At 42.6% G+C, this 25588-nt stretch overlaps 1 protein-coding gene across 2 annotated transcripts in view; it reads right to left on the bottom strand.

Moving 5' to 3' along the window:
* Positions 1-788: 788 nt before the first annotated feature.
* The window catches only part of tns1b (tensin 1b), a 60637-nt gene continuing 35837 nt past the window's right edge, over positions 789-25588 (bottom strand). Inside the window, exons 15-29 of one of the 2 annotated variants that reach the window (XM_071524073.1) lie at positions 25468-25548; positions 21777-21970; positions 21406-21544; positions 16754-16849; positions 14379-14562; positions 12891-13933; positions 11509-11595; positions 10066-10194; positions 9311-9406; positions 8220-8297; positions 7308-7376; positions 6336-6504; positions 5786-5854; positions 5253-5282; positions 789-3895 (exon numbers count right to left, since the gene is read on the bottom strand). In XM_071524073.1, coding sequence (XP_071380174.1) covers positions 3757-3895; positions 5253-5282; positions 5786-5854; positions 6336-6504; positions 7308-7376; positions 8220-8297; positions 9311-9406; positions 10066-10194; positions 11509-11595; positions 12891-13933; positions 14379-14562; positions 16754-16849; positions 21406-21544; positions 21777-21970; positions 25468-25548 — 2603 coding nt within the window. In that variant the 3' untranslated portion in view covers positions 789-3756. The remainder of the gene's footprint in view (positions 3896-5252; positions 5283-5785; positions 5855-6335; positions 6505-7307; positions 7377-8219; positions 8298-9310; positions 9407-10065; positions 10195-11508; positions 11596-12890; positions 13934-14378; positions 14563-16753; positions 16850-21405; positions 21545-21776; positions 21971-25467; positions 25549-25588) is intronic. The other variant, XM_071524071.1, reaches the window with a different exon arrangement.

Here is a 25588-nt window from a genome sequence, read left to right as displayed (position 1 = left end):
TGTGGCATATCAAGATGCTGATTAAACAGCATGATGATTATTGCACAGGTGTGCCTTGGGCTGGTCACAATAAAAGGCCACTCTAAAATGTGCAGTTTTATCTTGGAAAAAAGACATTTATTAGGCACTGAACTAATGGATCTCACATGTTCAGTATTAAAATATAGAACAACCTGTGTTGATGTAGTTCATTACTATTATGATTAACATTTTAATCCTTGCTTCATATGTAATCCCTGTTTGTATTTGATTGTGTTTTTGAATGTCTATTTTGGAGTTAGATATTTTTTCATTAGTGACATGTGACAACCAATCTTCATGTTTTGGGACAATCATAAGAGTATGGATACTGAAGTTGAAGCTTATTTTGAAACCTAGAGAGACACACACATGAACTAAGGGGGTGGCTGACAAGTGGCCAAGTGGCAGAAACTGGAGCTTCTCTCCGGCTTATGGTCCTGATTGCCAACAAGGTCCAGGTGAGGCCACCTCACACACCAATCACTGAGTCAAAAGGATGAAACAGTAGAGAGACAGACAGCAACAGCAGCTTAGGCCGTAACACTTAGAAACATCAGATATAGTTTTCATCATGGAAATCTACAACAAAATACAAAAGATTAGAAAATGTACTTTCATTATGGAAACATTCCTACTGTCCAGAACCAGGTGAATTCCTATAGTCAAAGCAAACATCATGGTAAAATGTCTAACTTCAGCCTCTAGTGTGCCAGTCAGCAAAGCCAACCTGGGTGTTTGAAAAAAGAAAAAACAGACTCCAGTTATGCTTGTATACTTTGTGATTTGTATTGCTTTTTAATGTGTTTTTTTCCTCAGAAATAGTAAAAGCCATACAATATAGCAAACCAAAAAAAAAATACAAAGCTCTATACAGGCATAGTAGCTCATTCACACACATTCTGTAGTCCAGACTGGTCTGTCAAAGTGGGCAGATGCCACTGGAGTTTCCATCTTGGCAAAAAACGCAGGGCTAACATTCAGTTTGTGGTAGAGGAAGTCCTTTTTTTTTCTCAACAAGCATTTTGTATGCAAAAAATGTAGACTCGCCACCTGACAATCAAAACCACAAGTTATTTATCTATGGGAGTTCCTTCCTGGAAAAGGCTGGATTGAGTAAGACTTGAGGACGCTGTGGAGAGACTACAGTCATCGAAGGTAACACAGCTTGACTTGAGCATGCAGGCTCTTGCTAATGAATTATGGAACATTCTAGTCAGATATAAAAGCCCCATAAGTGCTATGTTTTTTTTTTTTATTCTTGAAGAAGTAAGCCTCATTTGATTAGGTATTATCATGCTGTCGACCAAATGATCCTAGTGTAGCAGGCAGAAAAGAGGGAGTCAAGTCCCTACTACTCAATCCTTGAACGGGACTAAAAAAAAAACCAAGCAAAACTCATTTACTGAGAAAATTAGCAAATGAATGAACATTAAACATTTTTCTTTTTTTGTAAGTTCTTTTTCTCAATGATCAAATTGCTATTTTAACTCAAACATTCACCGTTTTGAGTTGCTATAATCACAGTTAAAACACTGTATTAGAATAAAATGGGTTCCTTAGTAATATTTTTCTGCACCACATGATGGCAGCAGCTACTGACTAAACTCACAGGATGTTTTTTCCCCTGATGAGGGCCAGAGCAACGCTTTAGGTGGTGCTGTGTGAAATATGTTTGAGGAACTAGTATGTCTGCCTCCACACATGCAATGATGAACATGAAGTGAGTCTGCTGACATTTAGCTGTCAAAGTCCATGTGTTCTTATAATTTGACAAGTGGAAATGCATTGATAATTTACATAATACTTCAACATTTAAGTGCTAAACTTGGACAATGTTTTTTTAGGCAGGTTTAAGTTAGTCAAAAAAAAAAAATGTGTTGGCATCACTTTAGGATAACTCCATTTTGACTTCTGTAGCAACAAACGTTCAAAGTATTTCCCCTCTCCTACCAAAACAAAAAGCCTCCCCAAGAAGCTTTTTTGATGCTGAAAACAAGAATGTTAACATAATGAAGTAATGCTGTGAAAAACATATTCAAAACCAACAGTGATACGCTTTAAAATGCACACACTTTACATATATATTTCAATGCACTTCAATGTCTTGTGATTTCAAAGTTTAGCCAAAATAAAGAGCATTTTTTTCTTATCGCTCTCAGTAATCTTGATGTATACTATATAATACATGTATACAGGATAACATAGAGCAACAAAGCAAAAAAAAATAAATATTTTTAGTCACCGTTTGGAAGTTATATATATATCTATATACGTATATTTATATGTATAGCTTACTTTCGGGTAGAGTGTGAGTGTTAACAGTTTTGGCCGGCTGACGCGTCGTGATAGTAGCTTCTTTCTATCAGCGGATAGTTTCAACACAGAAAAACGGAGAGCAGGATAGTAGTGCAACCCTTTGCTGTACAGATTCTTATCACAAAACCCTTTTAGCCCTTCAATAATGAGCGGAATAGTGCGGCTATATGCTGTGCAGACTGTGGAGAGAGAAGAGTGGCAGATAGGAAGCGAATCCCCTGGACTGTCTTGTCGCTGCTTAGCTGACAAAACCGGTCAGGAGAGAGTTTGTGTGGACGCACTGATTCAAAGACCGTTCTACTGGTGCCTCGCTTTTATCACATGGATCCCGCACTGATAAGGAAATGCACAAAAAGTTCAGTTTAGCTGATTATCTCAGACCTCAGACGCACTTTACATGACAGTTTATCTACTGCATCTTTAGCGACACTACTAGACTGAATAGGGAAGGAACTGAGGAATTTCGGAGAACAATCTTCATTCCAAAGGTGGATACTTGCATATATATAAGACAGCTGGGATGTGTTTTGTTTTCTTCTTTTCTTTAGAAAGCTCTTCATTAAAAAAAAAAAAAATTGTCAGGCACCAAATGTCATCTAGTTCAGAGCTACTCAGAAAGCAATCTAGAATATTTACACTGACCTCGCCGTACGCAAAAATGTCCTCAAACATTATTTGCAAGAAGGCAAAGGTGCATTTTTTTAAGAATGAAATTGACCTACAGTATCAGTACATATAGAAAGAAACAGTTCAGTAATTTTGATTAAGCAGCCATATTTGTATTACAAAAGAATATTTCCGACCCTCTGACAGTGGCACACTATATACGCCCTGACTGCTTTTTTTTTTTAAATCTTTGGTTGACCAGTCGAAAGCCTGATAGATTTACAATCCGCCTTTACATCACACAACTTGACTTCTTCTTTAAAAAAATAAAACTAAAACAACTGCAAAAAACAACATTTGCTCACACAACATAATTTCCTCATCCCGTTCATGTGTTACCCTGCCGGGGGAGATCAAAATGGCCTCCCGTCCCATCGTCACACACAGCCACGCCCCACTCTGCACTTCCTCTGGTCCATTCTGGAGTCCGTCCAAGAAGAAAAGCACATGCATGCGTGCCGCACACACAGAAACACACACACACACACACACACACACTGTCTCTCTCTCCCTCTTTCCCTCTGTCTCTCTCATTTGCTCACTAACACTCAAGTCACACACACACACGCACACACACTCACATTTGCTTCAAAGTATATATAAAACAAACGAGCAGAAAAAATAAGGTGACACATAAAATCAAATGCTGAATTGTCCGAAATGGAAAATAAGTGTCTGTGGTTAAAAGGAAAAGAAAACAACCAAAGGGATTAAAAAAAAAAAAAAAAAAGAGCCAGGGTTTGCTGACGGCGCTCATCGTTTCTGCGAGGCGATCATCTTGGAGACGAAGTTGACGATGGCGCTGGCGGGCTGGTCAGGGTCCATCTCAGCGAAGAGGTGGCTGACGTTGTCCGTTGTGCTTCCTTGCTTCCGGGCCACGAACCCAAAGAACCTGGAACGACAGAGGTGGAGACGCATGTTTTTAAGCATCAGGTTTACAACGGAAATCCAAACTGGTAGATCCCTGAATTTATGTATCTGAGATTTAGATAAACACTACCAGTCAAAAGTTCAGGACCCACCTGATTGAATGTACTATGTTTTTCATTCTCTTAAAGCCACTTTGATGTAAAGGCTTATGTTTAAATGCTTGAAATTTGTTTCTTAGACAAATATAAATAGTGAAGTTTAGGCCTATGTATGAATTTCTTTCCAAAGCCTTTGCCTTTCCATCAAGGCAAAGGGTGGCTACTTTAAAGAATCTAAAATATAAGATAGTTTTGATTTGTTTAACACTTTTTTTGGTTACTGCATAATTCCATCTGTGTTATTTCATAGTTGTGATGTCTTTACTATTATAACAGAAAAATGTGTGTGTCTGTCCAAATTTTTGACTGATAGTAGCCAATATCAGTTATATCAGTATATGATTACATATTAACCCTGATTCATTTTTCTACAGCGTGTGGTGGATGAACAACTCCTCAGAGGATGATGAAGAAATCGGTATTTGCAGAGTTTGGTGCCAAAATGACACCTAGACTGACAAAGTGATAGATAGTATAAAATTAAAACAAATGATGATCCATTCTAAAGGATAGTAGGTAATTTAAGTCCTTGTTTGATAAAATGGTAACACTTTTATTTTTTTTATTTTAGAGATATTGAATGATGAGCTTCAGTAATGATCCCCCCCCCCCCCCCCCCCCCCCCCCCCCCCAGAATATTTAGCATGTTGGAATGGCACACTTGATTTAATCTAAAGAGCCACTGTTTGGCAATAACTCTTTAAGACTCTACTCTTAAAAACTCTATACAGAAACCACAATGAAATCATGATCAAATTCAGCTCTTAGACTCCATGTAGTAAATCCTTATCCTGCATGGTAGCTACAGCTCAAATCCAGAACCAGGATCACTACAAATCTCAACCACCTTCTGCCAACAGCCCATTTTGTTGGCAGTCTGACTCTTTCATCCTGTGCCCAGTCATCTATCCATCTATTCTTCTATCTATGCTCTTTTAAAACATCCCACATCTGAGCTCATCAGATATTTCCATAGCATTTTTATTTGGATTAGGAATGAAAAAGAAAATGAAGGCACTATACGCAAGAGTGGAAACCTATCCACCAAATGGAAATTATTGCACAAAACAATTCACCCGTTTCATGTGCATCATTCTTCCTTGTTTTCTAATTTCTGCATGAGGCATCTGCTGAATATTATTTCCATACCCGAATAAAAAAGTAAATCAGCAGTACAATAACAATCTATATGAACAGCCATCCATTGGAAGGTCTACTTACTTGGCTGTGCCTCCCTCAGGTTTGTTCCACCTGTACAAATATGATGAAGATTTCATGTTAAAATAAACATTTTAAAACAGGAGAATAGAGGTAAACTGTACATCTTAGCAGCTTGTTTGTGTTATGTTATGTTATGTTATGTTTCTGGTGCAAGAGGAGAAAATTGTGTCAAAGGAGTGAAAAACAGGCACAGAAATGACACTGCTCACTGCAGTGCAACTGTTGCATGGAGACTCCTTTATCACTCACTGTATGTTTCTTACCATTTTGTAACATTTGTAATATGTTACAACAGACACTGAAATTGAGGTTTTACTGCAGCAAGACAATCAGGTAGTGTCACAAAAGTTGTTGTATATTAAATTGACTTTCAAACTTCTGACTCTAAACTCCTTGGAACTTTTGACAACTCCATCTCTCTTGCACCTAAGCAGGCTAAAACAAACCATGAAAAGTATGAGAGGTATTTGTCAGTATTATCCAGTCTGTTTCATGAGCAAGGTAGTGTGTGTGCACTGTACTGGAACACTTACTTTCTGTCCTGAGGGTCAATATCGCAGAACGTGACAGTGTTGCTAGGGTAGTGGCGTCGGAAGAAAAGCCTGTGGAGGAAACAAACCGACATGGTGATTAAAACAGGAATAAAAAACATGGTGATGAACATTGTGCATTATGTGAGGTGGCACATGATGTGTCTTACAGAATGTCAAAACAGATTTAGTCTGAAGTTTGTGATGCCTATAACCCGGACGCTTCTGAAGTATGGCTCAGGACCCAAAATGTGTCACTTGTGTGTTTCTGATATCAATACTAGTATATCTTAATTAGCCTGGCACCCTACATAAAACTAAATTATAGAGAAAAGCTGAACAGATTCTGATCCCTTAATCCTGATGGACTTAGCAGGTTTTAGTGTCTCCAATTGTGCTCATTGCCTCATGTTGGGACTTGTCCTGTAGCAACAAATTTGCGTCTCGAGACGCGTTAAGACATCAAAAGCTCTCTTCAAACGTGTCTCCAGCAGAATCTCAAGATGTCATGCAATCTTTTTGTTTTAAGTCAAGGCACGGCATCCAGACTCACTTCCTCTGGTTGTCAGTCAGCGTGATGCCTTGTGCAGACACCTTGAAGTGCACAATGGTGGCAGTAGGCGGAGAGGCGGCAGCCAGCGTCTCAGAAATGGCCTTAGCTACAGCCTGAGGGCCCGTCAGAGACTCCATCTCCACTGAGTTGATGTAGAGCACGTTGCATGCTGGGAAGAGAGCGAAAGGCCCAGTCAGCTTACAAGAGAAAGATGTCAAACAGAGATGGACATTTCAGAAATGTACAATGGAAACTCTGCTTCTGAAGACAAGATAGTAAACAAACAGGATGCATACATTCTTCATCGTCTCAAATGTTATTATCATTAATAATATTATGTACGGAGACATGTAACAAGTTGGCAGCGACCTGTTCATGCAAAAATATTAATTAATTCTCATTAGACAGCATGCTTTCTGGAACAAGGCTGGGGTCAAACAGTTCAAGAAACAAATCCAGCATCCAAAATCATTCCACATGAAACATTATGCCTGTTATGGACAAAAAGCTGGACAGTAATGTTAAAAGAGACAATCTAACAAAGACAAATCTACATGAATTCTGTTACACAATAGCTGTCTTTACACACACACACACACACACACACACACACGCGCACACACACACACACGCTCAGACAACAGGCGTTCGGTTCAAAGACGCAAGATGCACATTCCAGAGGTAGGATTCCAAATGAAAGTACACAGGGTTTACCATGAGAATCAGCAGGGGCCCTCTGCACTGGAGTAACAAGGAAGTGATATTATTGGGATGAGTGAACGGGACGGTTCAGGATACACCATTTATTATTGTCTTTCATGTTGTATAATGTCTTTACTGTCCAGGTAAGAACCTATAAGCTGCATCGGGCTTGAACCTCAAAACTAACACGACTAGTAGAAGCTCAGCTGAAAAGACTCTGCAATTTTTTAATAAGTCTGGTATTACAGTGAGAATATGTTGATGTTTTACCTGCTCCTTGTTTCAGCCGTTCAGCCAGCGGATTTGTTGTTGCAACCTCTGGCACCTCCTCGTGGAGATCTAGACCAATAAGGAGAGAGGGGAGGTCATCAGTTTTGCTATAGTGGTGATCCCCAAAGCAGAGTCTGAGGATCTTGGCGGTTATTGAAGGTGTTTCAGGGGCGCCAAGCATGATGACAAATAGTTTGTTTTCACCATTATTTCATTCACTAGATTCTGCACATTAAGAGAATATGTGAAAATGACGTTTTCAACCATAGGTTTCACTCTCTCCGCCTACAGTAATGACAGTTATGTAATTCTTTAAATCATATCTCACATGGAATTGCCTAGGACAAAACCTTTTAAAATGCGGGCCAGTGGGCTAATGTTAATGTATTCAGGAATCATTAACATGAAAACTTTTGGGATCCCTTTTCCTATTGAACTCCTTATGGATGTTGGATGATGCTTTGGCTACCAAGATACTGGAGAAATCAATTGCGGACTAAAGGTATTCATTTTGGTCAATTTTGGTTAATTTTGCTGTGCACACATGTACACATACATACATACACACTTGAAACACACACACACACACACACAAACACACACACTGACCTGTGGTAGGTCAAAGTCCTTGTGGTTTTATAATTTGACATTAATAGATAATACCACAACATGTAAATGCTAAACTTGCACAATGCACTTTTAGTCTGTGTGTATTGTGTTGGCTTCACAATAGGTAGGACCTTTTTGTATAAAGTATTTTTCCACTCCCACATACAAAAGCCTCTCTTAAGAAACTTGGTGCTCAGACCTTCTCATATTATGTTAACATAATGAAGTAATGCAATTAAAAACATATTCAAAAACAACAGTGATACACTTTAAAAAATGCACAAACTGTTTCGATGCACAGACCTGTGGTAGGGATGAGTAGCTTGCAGGGCAGGGCCAGTGGTGTGATCGCATGTTGGTAGACCAAGGCAGACAGACAGCCTGCCAGACAGACACATCACAGTCAGACACAAGCATATATCCATCTCAAATATTTATCACAACTCATGTTCGTTCATCTCATTATTAAGTATGTCTTCTGCTATTGTCCCTGTACCACGTGTGCTTGTACAGTATGTTCTTATGTTACAATGTTAGTCGTCACTGAACCAATCAAACCAGCAAAACAAAATCCTGTACATTGGACTTAGGTAATATTATTAAAATGTCAGTATTGCTTTAGATTGCTGCTTATTCTGCTGTGATCACAGTGTGTTAAATTTACAAAAAAACAATTTTTGGGGGAAATTTCTTGTCATTTTTCATTTTATTGTGACTTTAATAAAAACTGACACATCTGGTTGTATTCCTGTCCAGTCCTATCATCCTCCTGATCTTAGTCTATCTTGACTATGTAAGGAAAAGGAAACTATTGCTAATGGAGAGAAAAAACAAATCATCCTTTCATCATTATTAGTAGTAAAAAAAAAAAGTAGCAGCAGGAATGACACAGAAGGAGAGGAGATTTAGAGGTGGAGGGTGGCAGAGGAGAAATGAAGAATATTTAGAGAAAAGCAATAATGGATTGACTGATGGACAGAAGACAGGAGAGGAGGAAGGAGTAGAGACAGGCGAGACAAATGTTTAGAAAAGTCAGCTGGCCCCATTTTTTATGTGGTGGATCAGCTCTGTCAGTCTGGAACAGTGCACACACACACGCACACACACACACACACACACACACACACACACACACGCCATACAGCATTGCAGTGAAATTAGTAGGGAGAACATGGGTTAGATGACTTCAGCCAATACTGTAATTACAGTAGGATTAGACTATGGAATTTGGAAAGGAGTAGAGATCTTTGATAGACAGACAGGCAGGCAGACAGAAACGACCTCACTCAACACACACAACATGCCTCTGTTTTTTCTTTCTGTGTGTGTGTGTGTGTGTGTGTGTGTGTGTGTGTATTTCACATGGGGAGGGAGAGTGGCAGACCCTCACTCACCAAAGTAAGGCTCGTTGGGGCAACCCTTCAGCTTCACTCCCTTCGGGCTGCTCTCAATCAGGAAGTGCCTCACCAGCTCATTGGTGATGTCACCTGCTACCAAACAAACAGAGACCAGAGAGAGAGAGAGATAAGTGAGTGAATACAGGTAATGCACAGCTGATTAGCGAGCAGACATCACGTCATATCTTTGGTATTAAGATATTAGCGGTAATTCTGTCTCCACCCTGACCAAAACAAGGACAAAGAAAAGCTTAACTGTTATGATCTGAGAAGCAACTGCCTTCATCTGACTGGATTTCCATGAACATAATTCAATTGTATTCAGTGAAACTGATTTGCCAAAGACTAGCCATAATAGCACACTTGCTCACAATAAGAATGTCCCATTTGGAAAAGAGGAAAAACAAGTGATGGACCTCAAACGTCAACATCATTTACATTTCAAGAGTGACGTGCCAAGATTACACACAACCAATAGTAAGGAGTGCAATGGCCATAGCACCCATATAATGCCACAAATATTGCTGTCAGTTGAATATTTATGTATAATCAAGGAGTGCAAGGGAAATAAATACGAGCCAGGCAGAGAAAGTATTTTTTTTACAAGAACAAGCAATCTAGTCCATTGTAGTTAGATGAGCACACAGTACAAACTGTAGCCACTCACAACACTGAATCCTAACTTAATGCATTCATAATTGCTTTGACCCATCCATGTGCATTAACACTGCACCATGAATCCCGTCCCCTACCTTTCTTGTTCTGGTGCACAGAGGGCGGGGGGGAGGCCACCTTCATGGCCAAGCCGTAAGCCCCCCTGAACGAGTGACTGTCCCGGATAACAAAGGCTCCAGGCTCCCTCTCTCTCAGCAGGCTGATGGCTGTAACACAGCAAGCATCCCAATTATTTTATACTTTTAATAAACATTACAAACATTCATTAAATATTAGAGTGGTGATACACGAGGCAGTTTGGGTTGTATTGTAGAAGGGCAACTCTAGACTAGAGGATGAAGGTGAACTGAACAAAGAGGGACAAAGAAGATGAGAAGAAAAGGAGGGGGGAAGATTACAGAGAAAATTACAAAGAAAATTTAGACATCTAACAATTCTATATTAGGTTCTTAAACTTCTTCTTCTAGCCAAACCGAGTTAAATTCAACTTAAATCCAGGCTCATGACACCCTACTCTTGGTATGTGCGGACCTGCTAGCAGCAGGCCCTCGACCCATTCCTGAGTCCTGACCCCTTAGTTTAAAAAATGCTGTCATGCTGTATTTCATCACAACTACAAATTTCAGCATGACTTCAATTCAGACACTCCATTGTTCAAGGGAGAGAGCTTTAGATCCGTTACTACCATCCAGTTCAATGTCTCAGCCTGTCCACATGTGACAGTTTAAGGAAGGAAGATGGATGAGATGAGCAGCACATGCAGATGTTCCTTAATTCTCTACATATGGTGTGGCTTTCCTTCTGGGAGAGCATGGCACTATGAATAAACTGTGTGTGCGCGTGTGTTCCTGTGTGCGTGTGAGTGTGTGTGCGTGTGTACTGTGCATGCATGTGTGTATGTGTGCATGCGTATGCGTTTGTGTGTGTGATGTCATTGCAGTTGAGCATGTGCTTGTGCTTAAAATGATATAATCCAATACGGGCCATGAGCAAAAGCAGATGGGATAGCCAACAGCCACTGACCTCACAACCAAACACATAAGTACAGAAGAGGATGTGTGTGTGTGTGTGTGTGTGTGTGTGTGTGTGTGTGTGTGTGTGTGTGTGTGTGTTTGTATGCGTGTATGCATATGCCTGCATGCACATTCATTACTGCGTATGTGTGTGCAAGCATGAATCAAAAGTAATGAGGGTCCCTAAACTTCTGTGTGCAACATTCAATTAACACCATGACTTCAAATTCAACAAAAAGGTCAAAGACCAAAGTCAAATAATGCTATTTATCTATGAGACTTTCAAATGCTTTAATGTGATTGTCTAAATGTTCTGACACACACTGCATTATCCTAACCCTCCAGCTGGCACCAGGATAAAACAAACCATACAAAATACCTGCACGCACCAATTGATACAGGTTCATTTATCACAAAATGGTAGCAAAAGGGAGTGCAAGAATGTTCTGAAGGTCTTCCAAGAGAAAAATCTTTCGACCCACTGAGACGTGCTCTGTCTCTGCTTACCTTGCTCCCGGGAAATGTCTGGCTTGTACCAGAACTTGGACGTGTCTTGCACAAACTTGACATTCAGCCTGGTCTCAGGACTTCCATCTGCAACAGAGACGAGAAGAACGTCAACATGATATCATAGAAAAGCCCCAGGTCATCCTCTACGGTCAACATACACTGTGCCGCACTTAAATGCCGGCTAAATGTAGCAGCTGGAACAACGGTATGTTAGTGGGTAATACGCTGAAGATGCACCCTAAAGCTCTAACATACCCTCTAATGTATTTTGCTGTTGAATGGATGGAGGGTGTGCATTTAATTTTACTGTTTACCAACTGGTTGGTACAGCAGACAAGTCATGGAAAACTTGGGAATGACATCATGCCAAAAACTTGCCAGAAGCCAAAAAACTTCACCTCATTTCTAACATTTTTTATTATTATTTTGGACTACCGGGCTGTAGTGGCATTGGAAGGTATTTAGTTTCATGTGAACAGAATTGTGGTCTTGGTTATAGCATGGCATACCAATCAGAAAATCTGCCCCTGAGGCACTAACAAATCCTGGCAACCAGCGAGAATACAAATGAAGGGTAAACCTTCCTGAACAAGGAGCTGTGGGCTTGAGCTCTAGCTGTCTGTCTGTCTGCGTCTGCCACCACATTAGTGGCTGTTCTGCTCAGAATGGACTCTAAAAGCGCACCACAGACAGAGAGGTGGCTGCCAACACACTGGGCTGAACGCCACGCCGCTGCTATCCTACCCGCTCAGCATCTGGATCTGGCTGCTGGAGGAGGAGAGAGACAGAGAGCCAATCCAAAATGTGTTTACTGAAAAAAGGCCTGGCAGAGATCAGGATAGTGTATCTTCATTTGCTTTGCCTCAGCACACCTGAGTCATAGAAATGCTGACTGTGCCACATTTTACCATCTATATTTGTTAGTTGCATGTTCAGCTATCACTGATGCATGTGTTGGAATTCTGTAGTTTTTGAAATGAAGTTACATAATGCTTTAAAATGTATGCCACACTCAATGGTGCTAAATCTAGTTTTGTACATTTTTTTTATATTTACAATAATATTTTTTGGGGCTATTCTCATTTTTAACAGCTAATTGTACTGCTTGAATGTATGCTTATTGCCTATTGTCTATTGCTTGTGTCTGAATATTGCACTGGATGCCACTTTACTGTTACTGTGTTATTGTGTTATTGTTTTATCGTGTTTTGTTTTTGTTTGTCTGCTATTTGTACCGCACCAACTTACCAAGCTAAATTCCTTGTATGTGCATATAAATCTGAATAAATCTGAACCTGAATACGACTCATGATGTTTATAGAAACTCTCATAACTTTCTTTTTAATAACCATGCTGCTCCAGATAGTGCATCTCCTTACCGGGCATATTGAACTTGGAGAAGTCGGGGAGGGTGTGGAAGTAGCTGGGAGTGCTTCCTCCACTCGACATTGGCGACGACATCTTCCCGTTCAGCGTCCCGTAGGACAGCGCTCCGTTTGGCCTGTCGCCGCTCGACATGCGCCTCTTTTCAGGAAGCTGGGGCTGAAGCCCGGGGGCGGGGCTGCCCTGCCGGAACCCCACGCCCATCGCCATCATCCCCCCGTCCAGGTAGCCCGCCGGCGAGATGGGGAAGGAGGGCGTGGGGGGGCCCTGGTAGCCCGAGGAGCTGCTCTGCCGCGACAGGTTCCCGTGCCTCTCGTCCGGGGTGGTGTACCCGCTGTGCATGGGGTGACGGTCCAAACTGGGGCTCCTCTGGGACACCTGCGATACAGACGGGTGACGCGCCAAAACCGGACTTCCCTGGTGGGTGACGGATGGCTGTCGGCTGAGCACGGGGCTGCTCTGTATGGGCTGGCCCAGGGACGGCTGCCTGCTGAGGACCGGGCTCCGCTGAGACCCCTGTCCCAACGAGGCCTGTCTGCTCAGGACCGGGCTGCTCTGGGCTCCCTGGGACAGACGCCGACCAAGGACGGGACTGCCGCCGAGACCCGGGATACCCACCTCGAAGCCGTTAGCGGGTGACGGCTGCTGGCCCATGAAGGGGGCGGCCTGACCGGCGCTTGACCGCTGCTGCAGGACGGGGCTGTGAGCGGAGCCGGGGACGGTTGTCCGGTGCAGCATGCGGGGACTCCCGTGGCCGAGTACGGCCTGGGAGGGTTCTGGGGTGGGCGGGCTGGGATCCGAGGCCACGTAGCTCCCCAGGAAGCTGCTGGGGCCGAGATGGGAGAGCGTAGGGGTGGTGGTGCCAAGGTAGGAAGAGGTCGGAGAGCTGGAGTCCAGGTAGGAGGGGGTGGGGGTACTCAGGGCCTGGTAGGACGGGGTGGGGGTGGGATAGGCACTCTCAGTCGGCTGGGAGCGGAAGCCAGAATCAGTAGTGGGTTGGGACGGAGTGCTGACGCTGCTCTCTGCTAAGAGGTGGTCACTGAAAGAGAATTGGGGAAAAGAAGATGAGTGAATATTTTAGTCTCCAGAAAGCTGCAGGTTTTTGGCTTTTTAGTCATAAAAATAACAATATTCATAGAATTTTACGAATTAAGTTGGGAGTTGAAATATATTTGGCCCATGCAGCAATGAATTTAGAAAAGCAGCTATACAACGACAGCTGTGCCAATCTCACTGATTGAAAAATTGGTTGCAGTGGTTGCAAAAATGAGTGATTCACAGGGCTGTATCCCTGCTAAGGAGGAACCATCAAGGGATTCAAAAGATGTTCCTTGATTTTCAAACACGTATTGTATACTTTCTCTCTTTTCCTTCTTCTTTTCTTTTCTCTTTTTATTATTAATTTTAATTATTAATTCATTCTTATTCAACTGGCCTTGGAACCTTGGAACGTAAACTAAAAAAGCAGCAGGTGTTTGACGCACCCCTGTGAGCTTTGGATGGGGCTGCTGCTGGACAGAGGCGGGTTCAGGCCATGGGAGGAGGCCGGACTCGGGCTTCTCTGCTGGCCAAAAGTGTCTCCTGGTGGGCTAAGGCTCCGAGGCGACGAGGGCGGCTCTCCACCTGTCGCTGCTGACCTGGCCACCGACTCCACATAGCTCCTTGGTGCTGCATGGGACAGAAAAGATAGGAGCCATACAGTTAAAGCAGTATTTAAGTTGTGTGTGATAATTCTGTGGTGTGCAATGTGTATTATATGGTGTTGTTTCTCGTGTTTGCATCAGATTTTTTAATAAATATTCATATCTCTTCTATGCTTTAAACATGCAAGAGCAGCATTTTTGTCGATATATTTGTAGTTCCCTTAAGCATTGCCTGTCCACTTGTTTTAACTGTAACTGAGGTGCTACCCAACTGTGTTCCTAGTGTAATTTGTGAAATCTGTGTCATTTGTAATGTTAAAAGAATGTGAACACCTAATCAAATTGCTTGTATATGTATTTTATTAGGTAAACAAAGGTGTTTCTTAGTCAGTGTTAAAACAATCAACGTTCTACTAGAGCATCATTCTAAGAATGGGAGTGATACAATGCGAAAAACAAACAGATGAATGAAAATTGTGAAAATAAGTGGCAGTAGAGGTAAAAACTACTTTAATTGAGATTACATGCTTAGAATTAATGAGGAATTTGTTAATTGCCTCTCTAATTGTAGTAATTCATTCCATATTTGCTGAATACCCTGCTGCCAGGGCGGATTATTTGAACATCCGGTGAAGAAGCCCTTGGGGACTTAAGAGGACTTAAGATCGGTTTGGGTTGGCACAGTTACATTCTGAATTGGTGAAGCCATGGTTTCAACTCATGAGCTGCACCCTATAAACTTAACTGAATCCAGTTGCTGTAACATCCCAAACGCTTGACTGGTCCTACTAAAATCCATCTGTTTTCTGGTTCGCCTGAGCTGTCTGCGGTGCTTACAGGACAGCCTACCAGGAAGCCCTTGTATTTTCCCTTGTATTTTCTAGCTTTGTTTAAAAAGCAGTGACAGTTCTGAGGATGGAATCATCTGTAGTCTTTAAAAATGAGCTGCGTTAAGCCATCTTCTCAGGATGCTCTCTGAGGTTTTTTGTATTATTTATTTCAGCTAACAACACGATGAACCCCAGCAGAGTAGTAATAATAAATGGCTGTCGTCGCTGTTGTGACTCTTGCAAGTAAGGAAATGGAAAAGGAAATGGAGCGACGCTGGCACACATGTTTGAGTGGTGTGGCCACACATGATAGGTGGATCAAAAGTGAACAAGAGGTGGAGAACAGCGGTGGGGAGGGGACAAAAGACTTTGTTTGAATGTTGATGATGATCTGTGGCAGTCCAGCAGCACTCTTACCTTCCTCACCCTCACTGCTCTCATCATCTGAGGAGCATCGTTGGAGGGAATCCAGAGAAACAGTTGAGAAGAGTGTGAAGAAGAGAGGTAAAGCAAGGGAAAGAGAGAATGTCTTTTCTGTGCTGTATTCATTTAATGTGGTGTGAGAGAGCGTGTCTGTGTCCTGACCAACCATCCTGAAGATAACTTTACGCTTTTTAAGGATTTGTGTGAACATGACTCAAAGTCACTGAGCGGTGAACGTCCCTCGTGGAGCTTGTGAGTCCCTGCATCACACATGTCATCAGTGTATTTGCCTCCAGCCAAGCCATTAGTAAGTAACGGGGAGTGTTCAAAGGAGTTCATTTCTTAACCAATATTACTGGAGGTTAAGCGGTCCCATTTAGCCGCTGGCTGCACAAACCTCTGATTCATTTGAAGACTAAATTAGCATGCAGGCCTGAAGGTGGGCTGTATATCAAACCTTTATATGCAATCTTATCCACTCAGTGTAACCACGCAATATGAAATCTGCTCAGTGTACATGAGCTCACCATTTCATAGAGGGGATTATGCAACTGTAAAATTAAAGATGAAGAGATGTTTCTATATGAAGCACAAGGGTGTATTTTTAGTGAAAGGGTAAACGTTGACAAGCCTTGTGTTGCTACACTAGATGCACCTAGATGTGAAGACAGCTAAGTCATATTGTCAATAAGACAGTGTGTATATGAACAGCTATTTCTGGAGGCTGGAAACCAACCAACCAAGACTTTAATTATGCTACACTATGCTAAGCTATGGTCAGAGATATTTCTCCAAATGAGATTTTCACTGCATTAAGCAAAAAGCATTTTCAAAATCTTTGGTTTGTAATGGTACTGACAAACTGTACATGGGTAACGTTGTTATACAGTAAGTGAGCTCAACTTGAATAGTGCTACAAGCTGCCAGCATGGCCACCGAAGGTTGTGGGATGTTAGGACCAACCTGAGCCTGTTTGATTGAGGAGGATCTCTGCGGGGTTGTGGGGCTTCAGACCCAGCGCTGACAGCGGAGTCTTGGCCAGACCAGGAGGGGACCGACCTGAAGGAAAACAGACAGTTACCACCGGATAGGATCATACATCACAACCATCTTGACAGCTGCTACTTGTTCTCTGGGTAAACACTGATTCTTTGTGCTTGCAGGCTACAATGAGAATTGAATTGAATGAATTCAAATGGGATACTTTTGAATTTATTTGGCTATTTTTCCTTCAGCACACACGTATAACACTGGAGGGTAAGGTTTGTAGCCATGTCTCTCAGTTTCAATGACACATGCCAACAATGGTTACTAGCCATTTTGAGGAAACTGAAAGACAAACGTAGAATCTTATCCCACAATGTAAAAAGTGTCTTATGGAGATAAACAGCCAACTAAAATTCAAAATGTCATAGTATCCGTTGAATTTCCACAGTTGGCCAGTTGTATTATCAATTGTTGTATTATGAATTGATAATACAACTGGCTACAACTAGGTTCCATTTGAACTTGTCTTGATATTCACATGCCAATACACACAGGTAAAGAGCTGTCAAGAAAGTGACACATCAACACAGGTGACAAGGAGGAGCCACAGGTCCATATGGGGGGGCGTGGCCATGCCTCATGCTCTGATGGAAGGGCAAAACATGCATGTGACCAATCACAATGGGACAAACCTCTGGCTGTGACACCACCCCACTCTACTGTTAGCAGAATGAGACGCATGTCAAACATGAGTTGACATCAAAGCAGAGCTGGGTCAAATTTAATTGAGATCTTAAAGGACATTTGGACATTTCACACTTGGTTCCCCAGGCACTTGTCATGTTACAAGAAAGAATTTTTGCATTCTTCAGTTGTTCTTCTTTTACATTCGTCAGTTTTATATTCTTCAGCTTATTTCAGTTTTATATTCTTCAGCTTGTTTCAGTTTTATATTCTTGTTAGCATCGTTAACATCCCTGCAAGCTTATCAGCAAGCTTGTTAACATATTAGCTTGAAGCTAGCAGTACCCATTGCATTGAATGCTAACAATGCTAAAATTCATAATTTTTAGTTCTTTGGAATGCCAATGGAAAAACCTGGTGCCAGGTGAAGAAAAAAGTCTAAAATTCAAATTGACAAGATATCCCTTTAAATTAAATGATGCCACTGATGCTACTACTTTCTATGAAATAACAGGGATTTTGACATTTTGACACAGACTCTGCCACAATAACAGGAGTGAAAAATGAGGAGTAGACACTGTCGTCACAAGAGCCATAGAAAGGAGTACAACACATTCACAATTAGAATTTTCAAGACCTTGGTCAGTCATAGTTAGGCCTACATTACTGATAATTATTTCAATTGTGAATGTGTTTTACCCCAAAGTGACTCTCGCTACTGCAAGCATCACGTTCCCAGTTCTGGTTTCCCAGTATGATGCCGTCTACTCCTCGTTTTTCCCTCCAGCTTAAACACAAAAAAAAATCATCCGGACAAAAATAAACTGTTTTGATGACAAACAGATTTTACCAACACAATTATCAAAGGACAAGACGTGAATGGCTGGACAATTAAGGCTGTCGGGGGGGGGGGCGAGGGGCGATGTAGTGTGCAGTGAAACAAGGCAGCAACAGGAAACCAAACACAGATGACAACAGCAACACAGAGAGCAGCAGCCGCTAAGACTGGAAGTTCAAGAACAACTGCAGGTCTGTGTGCATCTGTGTACGGGTCTATGTACTATATCTGTGTGTGTGTGTGTGTGTGTGTGTGTGTGTGTGTGTGTGTGTGTGTGTGTGTGTGTGTGTGTGTGTGTGTGTGTGTGTGTGTGTGTGTCTGCCTGTGTCAAGAAGATTGTGGTTCATTCATTTTGGATTCAGTCAATTCAGAAAGTAGATGCAATTCTCTCTTCAAACCTTTTAACACTAAACGCTGCCACATCATACCAGAATATACTGCAGAATTGTTTACTTTTTGAATTGAAAGATTTCAAAGTGAACTGATCCCAACCCTGCTCTATGTGTGTGTCTGTGTGTGAAGTGTGTGCGTCCATATATGTCATGTCCACTTTGCCGGTGCTGCTCTCGTGTGGCTCTCATGCGGTCCAAAGCGGTGCAGGGTTGTGATAGGTGATGAGAAGGGGGGGGGGGGTTCACTCAGGGGTTTACTAAGCCAGGGGGAGGGGGGCGGGAGGAGCAGGAGGGGCAGGAGGGGCAGGAGGGGCGGGGACAACATGGCTGACGCTGTGGGACAGTGGAACTCCGGTAGAGAGACGTGCATCCTCCACTTACCAAAGAATCCATATCAATTCTTTGCACTTGCAACCTAGATGCCCCTACATTTAAGAGTGAGTTGTGTGTGGGGCGGGGGCTAGTGGGGGCTAGTGGGGGCTGTTGGGGGCTGTGATACGAAAACAACGGACTCGGATTGGGCCGTGGGTGTGGGAGTGACATGGGAAGAAACCACCATCAGCTAACCATGCACCTTCAACAAGTTTTGCCAGTAATTGCAAAACTAGTCTCTGTTAAATCAGTGACGATACCAGTTAAAGGTGGGACCTAACGCAGTGAGGGATCATTCAAAAGTCTAAACCAATATGGAAGATCAGTTAGGGAGAGAAAGGTAGTTTTATTTGATGGGAGCGGCGGAGGGGCGGGATTGTTCAAAAATCTGCAACGGTTTTATTGGTTGGAATTTATATTTATTTACTCCTACTGGTGCAGCATGACATCACCATTAAAGATACACTGTTTTCCAGGAAGTAAAACTAATGGGAGTTCATTTCATGGGGACTTTAATTAGATTGTGCGCTCATGTGAGAAAAATCCCACATTATCTCCTGCTACCTAAGAAAAGGGACCAGCTACTATTGTTTTGCGGTCGCATAAGACCTTAAAAACTCAAACACCAATGTTGACCTAATCTCGCCTACTCACACCGAAGCAGAAGAATTCTCTGTTTTCCTTTGTTTGTTTATCTGGGAAGATGTAACTGCTCAGTGTCAGTGTGTACGCAATGTTCCCACTTGGAGGGGAAGGTCTAGGGGAGGGGGTGGGGGGGGGGGTATCTTACGCCACTGAGTGAGTGTTAAAAATATGGTGGGCGTTTTTATGAGTAACTTTTATGGGTGTGCCCTGGGGGAGATAGGCAAGGGGGTTGGATGAGGTAATTGGTAGAGTTGGCAAACGACACGTTACCTAATACATGGCTCTTGTTTTAGAGTGTGGGGCGGGGTGTGTGAGAGAGGGAGACAGAGGGGGACGGGGGAAGGAGGGGTAGAGGATGGTTTGTCTCTCCATCTGTCCTCATGTGTCTATATATGTCTGTCCGTCTGTCTGTCATCTATTTGGCCTCCTCATTCTCTGAGCCCACTGGATGACTTTCATTCTGTTTCTGTCTTTCCCGTTTTCTGCACTTACTGAATGACTGATTGTATTGTAAGATCAGGGCATTTCTACTTTATTGGACAGTTCATAGTGAGACAGGAAATATGGTAGAGAGACAGAGGGATGGCACTTTGAACTTTGGACGTCACGGTTACATGGTATGTGCCTTAGCCAGCTGAGCCACCAGGACACCCAACTGACTTTGTTTTTGTCTGTCTCTCTTTCCCTTTTTTTTCGATTTTCTACTGAGTCTACTGAATGATGACTGCAGGCATTCTTGTGAGGCAGGAGGAGAAAAGTGGGATTCAGTCTTGACGAGACGTGACCACTCAGGCATTTTGATGAGCCAACACAAGGCCGGAGCACCGCAACTTCCCACTCGTATACATCTACAGTAAATGTGCGAGAATGTCTAGCGCATTGGAAATGCAGCACATTTAACGACCCGAGTGAAAGTGGGATGAGGTAACAGTGGGAAACTTTTTCACTCCTCAGTATGTGTGGTGCCGAGAGGAGTACATAAAGTCAATGTAAAGTACTTTGTGTGTCTGCCAAGAGCCCAAAAACACAGTCGAAACTATACGCTCTTTTTCACTTCGTAGATGTGAAGACTTTGAGTTTTCCTGGGTTCCATCAGTATCACAAATTTATCTAAATGTTTTTGGTACTGTTCAGAAAAAGGAAGAAAAGCATAGTTTGAGGGAGGTTAAATAACCAGCACACTAAAATAAGCAACATAATTTTAAAGTGAATGTCAGCTAAATTACTTGAAGCTATGGTGATACTGTATCACATGTCGTCTAATACTTTCACAACTGCAACCGTTTGCTATCATTTACGTTTGAACTAGAAGTTACCTTTTACCACAGACCTCAAATCAGGTTATCCACCTTATCTCAAAACAGTTTTCACCCCCAAAAACATCTGGAGGGTGTTTCAAGAGGAAGGCTAAACCCTCTAGTCAGACAAATGTGAAAAATGATTTCATATGTGATTATAGACGTTTGGAAGAATTTGCCAATCTTGGAAAGTTGTTCTCATGGATATCGTGTTGCCATATTGACTGAGAACACAAATCTGGAGACTAATTTAGCTGGCTGAATAATGATAATAATCTTGTGAAATACAACCTTCAGTTGGGATCTGTGATAAAATAAATTGAATTCTCTTTATCTTCTCGAATATCTAACTTTGCCTGAGCTCCACAGCACCCTCTGTCAGCCGGAGGGGGAACTTACACAGGTTGAAGTAAGGGGTTTGCGGCGAGATGGGGAAGGCAGGGGTTTGGGGGAACACCTCACCACCAGCTATGGGCGTGGGGCTGACGGGACCTCCGTCCATCTCCTCGAAGGCCTCCCGGTAGCTGTGCATGTGTCTCTGGAAAGGTGGGAAACATTGAGAGGAACACACACACACACACACACACAAACACAAATGCAAGAAAAATAAACACAAGCATACAAAAGACATCACACAAGCATACATGTACACACAAAAGAGTTTGCAGAGAAACATACACACATGGAAACACAGATACGAACAATATTTGTTAATATTCCCAGATATACATTCAGGACAATATAAAGTATTTAAGGACAGTGCTTTCTACCTCTTTAGGCCGTCCTCCGGGGTTCATGGCTATGGCGTTGACAAACTCTGGCGAAACACAGCGAACGGGGGAGCGGACTGGGCCGTCGGGGGAGGGACCTTCGTCTGGACCGTTCTGGTATTGGCCGTCGCTGGTGGTGCGATGACGGGGAAGAGACGACGGCTCGTCCAATGACATTCCTCGGGCCTGGACACCTGACAGGACGACATGCAGGACACTCTTGGATTCAACAAATGTCCATCAATGCTGTGCTTTCATCTTGTTTTTCTCTATCAGTTCCATGTAGAGGTCTTCAGATGTTAATGGTTGTCAGCCGTTGTGAACGCTCACTGTACAGGCCATCAGCCATGTGCATTTTGTGCCAGTATTCAAACACTGCAAAGCATTTGTAACAGGCTGTGGCTCTTAAAACTGTCAAATTTAAGCATGCAAATGACAAAAATCACAATATGTCACGCACACACAAGGTTAATGGTTAGCTCATCAAACTCAAGCTCTTATAAGTCAAAACAAGTAAACAAATAATTCCTCATAAATTCGCTGATACAGCTGCCCATGAATGACATCCTGCAAGAAAACAAAAACACGTGTGTTTTTGAAAACTGACCTTGGAAATGTTACATACAATAATGTTCAGTCCTTCAAGCTGCAACTGAAACTACAATACACAACTGTTTTTCAGTTTGTTGTGGGACAATGTTCTCTCACGCAAGTTATCAGGACATGCTGGTACACTGGTGCAAATTTTGTTTTAGTTATCTGACTAATGCGTCAATGTGGCCTTTTCTGGATGAACCTCAAAGGAGCCCCTAAGCTCATTTTAGTTGAGCTGGTTTGAATTGGAGAGCGAGACAGAGAGAGAGAGAGAGAGAGAGAGAGAGAGAGAGAGAGAGAGAGGGAGAGAGCAAGAGAGGGAGAGAAAGCTGCCGGCGTAAAACAAACAGGATTTGAGTTAAGAGTTTTAAGCTAATATGTGTTGGCATTGACTGGCGGGTCGAGCTAGCAAAGCATGAAAACGCTGGCCAAAAGTGGGCAGTGCCAATGTGAAATACTATCACTGGCTGCCCTGTGCTTTGGAACAACATGAAGGGTAACGAGTGAAAGATGGAAGAATACAAAGGAAGGGTTTTAAGGAACGAGTGGGAGAAATCAGGCTCTTTTGGTTATGCAAACGTGGATAATAAATTGCATGGTGTTGTTTGTGCTGAAGGCAGCTTACCCATGTGTTTTTTTTCAAAGTGTTAGATTCCTGATGATTCAAGTTCTGACACTGAAATGAATGCATGAATATTAACTGGAGCTTGGTTGGTGGACCTTGAGCTCCACAGATATGTCAGGGTGAGGACAGTATCCTTTTAAAGGAGATTAAGCAGATCGTCTTTTTATTGTTTCTTCCTTTCAGAACATTTCTGTGAGATTCGATCCGCAGGTCACTACACAAGTTCTGGTCACATACAGTTTCCTTTAAGTGACTGCTTAAAGAATGCCTCTCCTGTACTGTGAGGCCCACATTTCCCTCAACAACCGCATCCCTTCCTTCGTACCTAAATGAGAAAATGTCATTTAGTAAAGTGGAATGTTCTCATAGCTAATACTGTAAACAAACACGGGCCTATACTGACCCCAGAAAATGTGATTGATGGCTTTTGTCAGTCTGGTGCCGGCAGACCCTCCCATCGATGGAAAGGCAGGCAGACACACCCTAGTGCGAGAGCCTAACTGTTATGGAAACCGTGAAAAATATTTATGGTCTTTCACTCAACCTCTCTTTGGACGGAGGGAGCAAAAACCTGGCCGTATATCCGTGGGGAAAAGTTAAGTGATAGCGTCTGCCTGCAGCTGTGCAAATGTGGAGATGCTAACAGTTAATAGTTAGGAATCAGGTTGGCTGCCTTAGTCACATGCTTAAAAAGTTTGGGTGGTTAAAAAGGATTTCCTCCCACGTTTCCTCCCTCAAACCAGTGGGAGCTGCCAAACGTGAGCATGTGTATGTGTTTTTATTATCATTATTAGGTTCACTAATGGTGCACCTCAATATTACAATTACATAATAGGAAGAGATAAACAAGTGCCAATCATATGCCATCTGTTAGGCTTCTTGATTTGTCGCCAATGGCCCAGAATCAAATATGTCACATGTGCGGACTCTGAATTTGATTTATGTTGGAAGGGCGTTGGTTGAGAAATCTTGGAACTGGCGAGTTTGAAAATCATGTAGTGTACACCCTCCCACACGCACACACACCCACACAAACACCCACCCACCCTTGCACCGGGCCTGGAAACTCACAAACCAGATGTACCCACGATGCACTGCTCTACAGCAGAGCACTGTCAAACACTGCGCCGTTGCCCTAGCGACGGCTAATGGCTTCCAGCTGGTATGGCCAGAGATTCCCAGGACTGACGTATTTTTGGATCCTTTTGTTTTTTTTTTGCTCTCTCATTTCTCAATCATTTAAAAGCCAGATATCATGTGGAATAGCATGGGGTTGATTCCAAAAACATAAACGTGATAGGTGATCCTGTTTTTTTTATGAGGCGAGGGAAACCTCGTTCTACCACGCTCTCCATATGTGTGCAACAGCAACTGACAGAGAAGGTTATCTAAGGTAAGACTGAGGGAACTGTATTCCTGAGGAGAGGTCAGTTTAGATCGATTTGTGAATTTTAATTAGTAACGGTAATAGTTTTATTCTAATCCAGTGTCTTAAACAAGCTGGTGCTGTGAAATTCTTGTGAAGACACCAGATAATGTGCTGTAGTGCGGGGATGTTATGATGACTGCAGATGTGACCTCATCACAAACTAACTAATTCCAACTGCGCAATCCAAGATCTACGCTATAACATTTAGCTTTGGCATGACGCTGCATCACTAGAGAGGATATTGCTGTCTGCGGTATAGAGGCCAGACTGGCCCCTGACACCCGAGGGCCCTAGAAAGAACAATCTGGTCTGCGTTCTGGTCGATGTCTCCCAGCGGACAGATAGGGCCTTAGTGATGTTTCCAACTAGGGCTGTGGTCTCCCTCCTAGATTTAGTGTCCTTTGTCTGCCTTTTTAAATGTTCAAAACAGAGTGAGTGAAAAAAGCAGGCTTGAATGAGGCCAGTGTATCCTGGTCTTGGTATTGTTCCCTAAGTTTGGCAAAACGGATCTTGTGACATGCACTCTCCCGGCAAGGGACAGAGCCTCCTTTGTGCTTCCCTTGTCTCGTTCTTGTGAAACTTTAACATTATCCAATTGGGTTTTTTTCTACTCCGCAGTTAGGGTAATTCCCTAACTTTGAGGGGTAAAAAGCTATACCAAACTGCCACCCAGAGCAAACAGGAATGAGGGGTGATGTATAGTATGCAGAGAGAGATTGTTAGATGGTTAGTTCAACGATGATGATGCTCCGCAATCTTGATGATGATGACAGAGAGAAAAACAGGTTCTGTATGTGCAAGAGTCGGAAAGGGAGAGGAAGAAAGGGGAAGCAGATAAAAAAGGCAAGAAAGATGAACAGCTGCAGATGGGAGAGAGTTAGCAATATAACTAGACATGAGAAATCATTCAATGCAAACCAAAACCACTGCACTCAGAGGCAAAGCAGGAGGTACAGATTTGGAGTTGGATTGAAGGAACACTCTTGGTAAAAAAAAAAAATAAATAAAGAAGAGAAGACTGCAGGCAGGATGGGGGAACCAACCAGAGAAGGAGTGAGAACGACGGTGCTCAGACTGAGAAGAGGTCATGCTGGGGATGACACTTCGGACACGAGCCGAGTATTCTGGGATGAACAGGTGCATGATGGGAGAAAGGGGGAGAAT

The sequence above is a fragment of the Centroberyx affinis genome, unplaced genomic scaffold, assembly GCF_046629955.1.
Source record: "Centroberyx affinis isolate AG114_WGS23_722 - 3 ecotype Tasmania unplaced genomic scaffold, CSIRO-AGI_Caff_v1 ptg001143l_1, whole genome shotgun sequence".
Classification (NCBI taxonomy): domain Eukaryota; kingdom Metazoa; phylum Chordata; class Actinopteri; order Beryciformes; family Berycidae; genus Centroberyx; species Centroberyx affinis.
The sequence above is the reverse complement of the archived record's forward strand: the minus strand, read 5'-3'. Positions and strand labels throughout refer to the sequence as shown.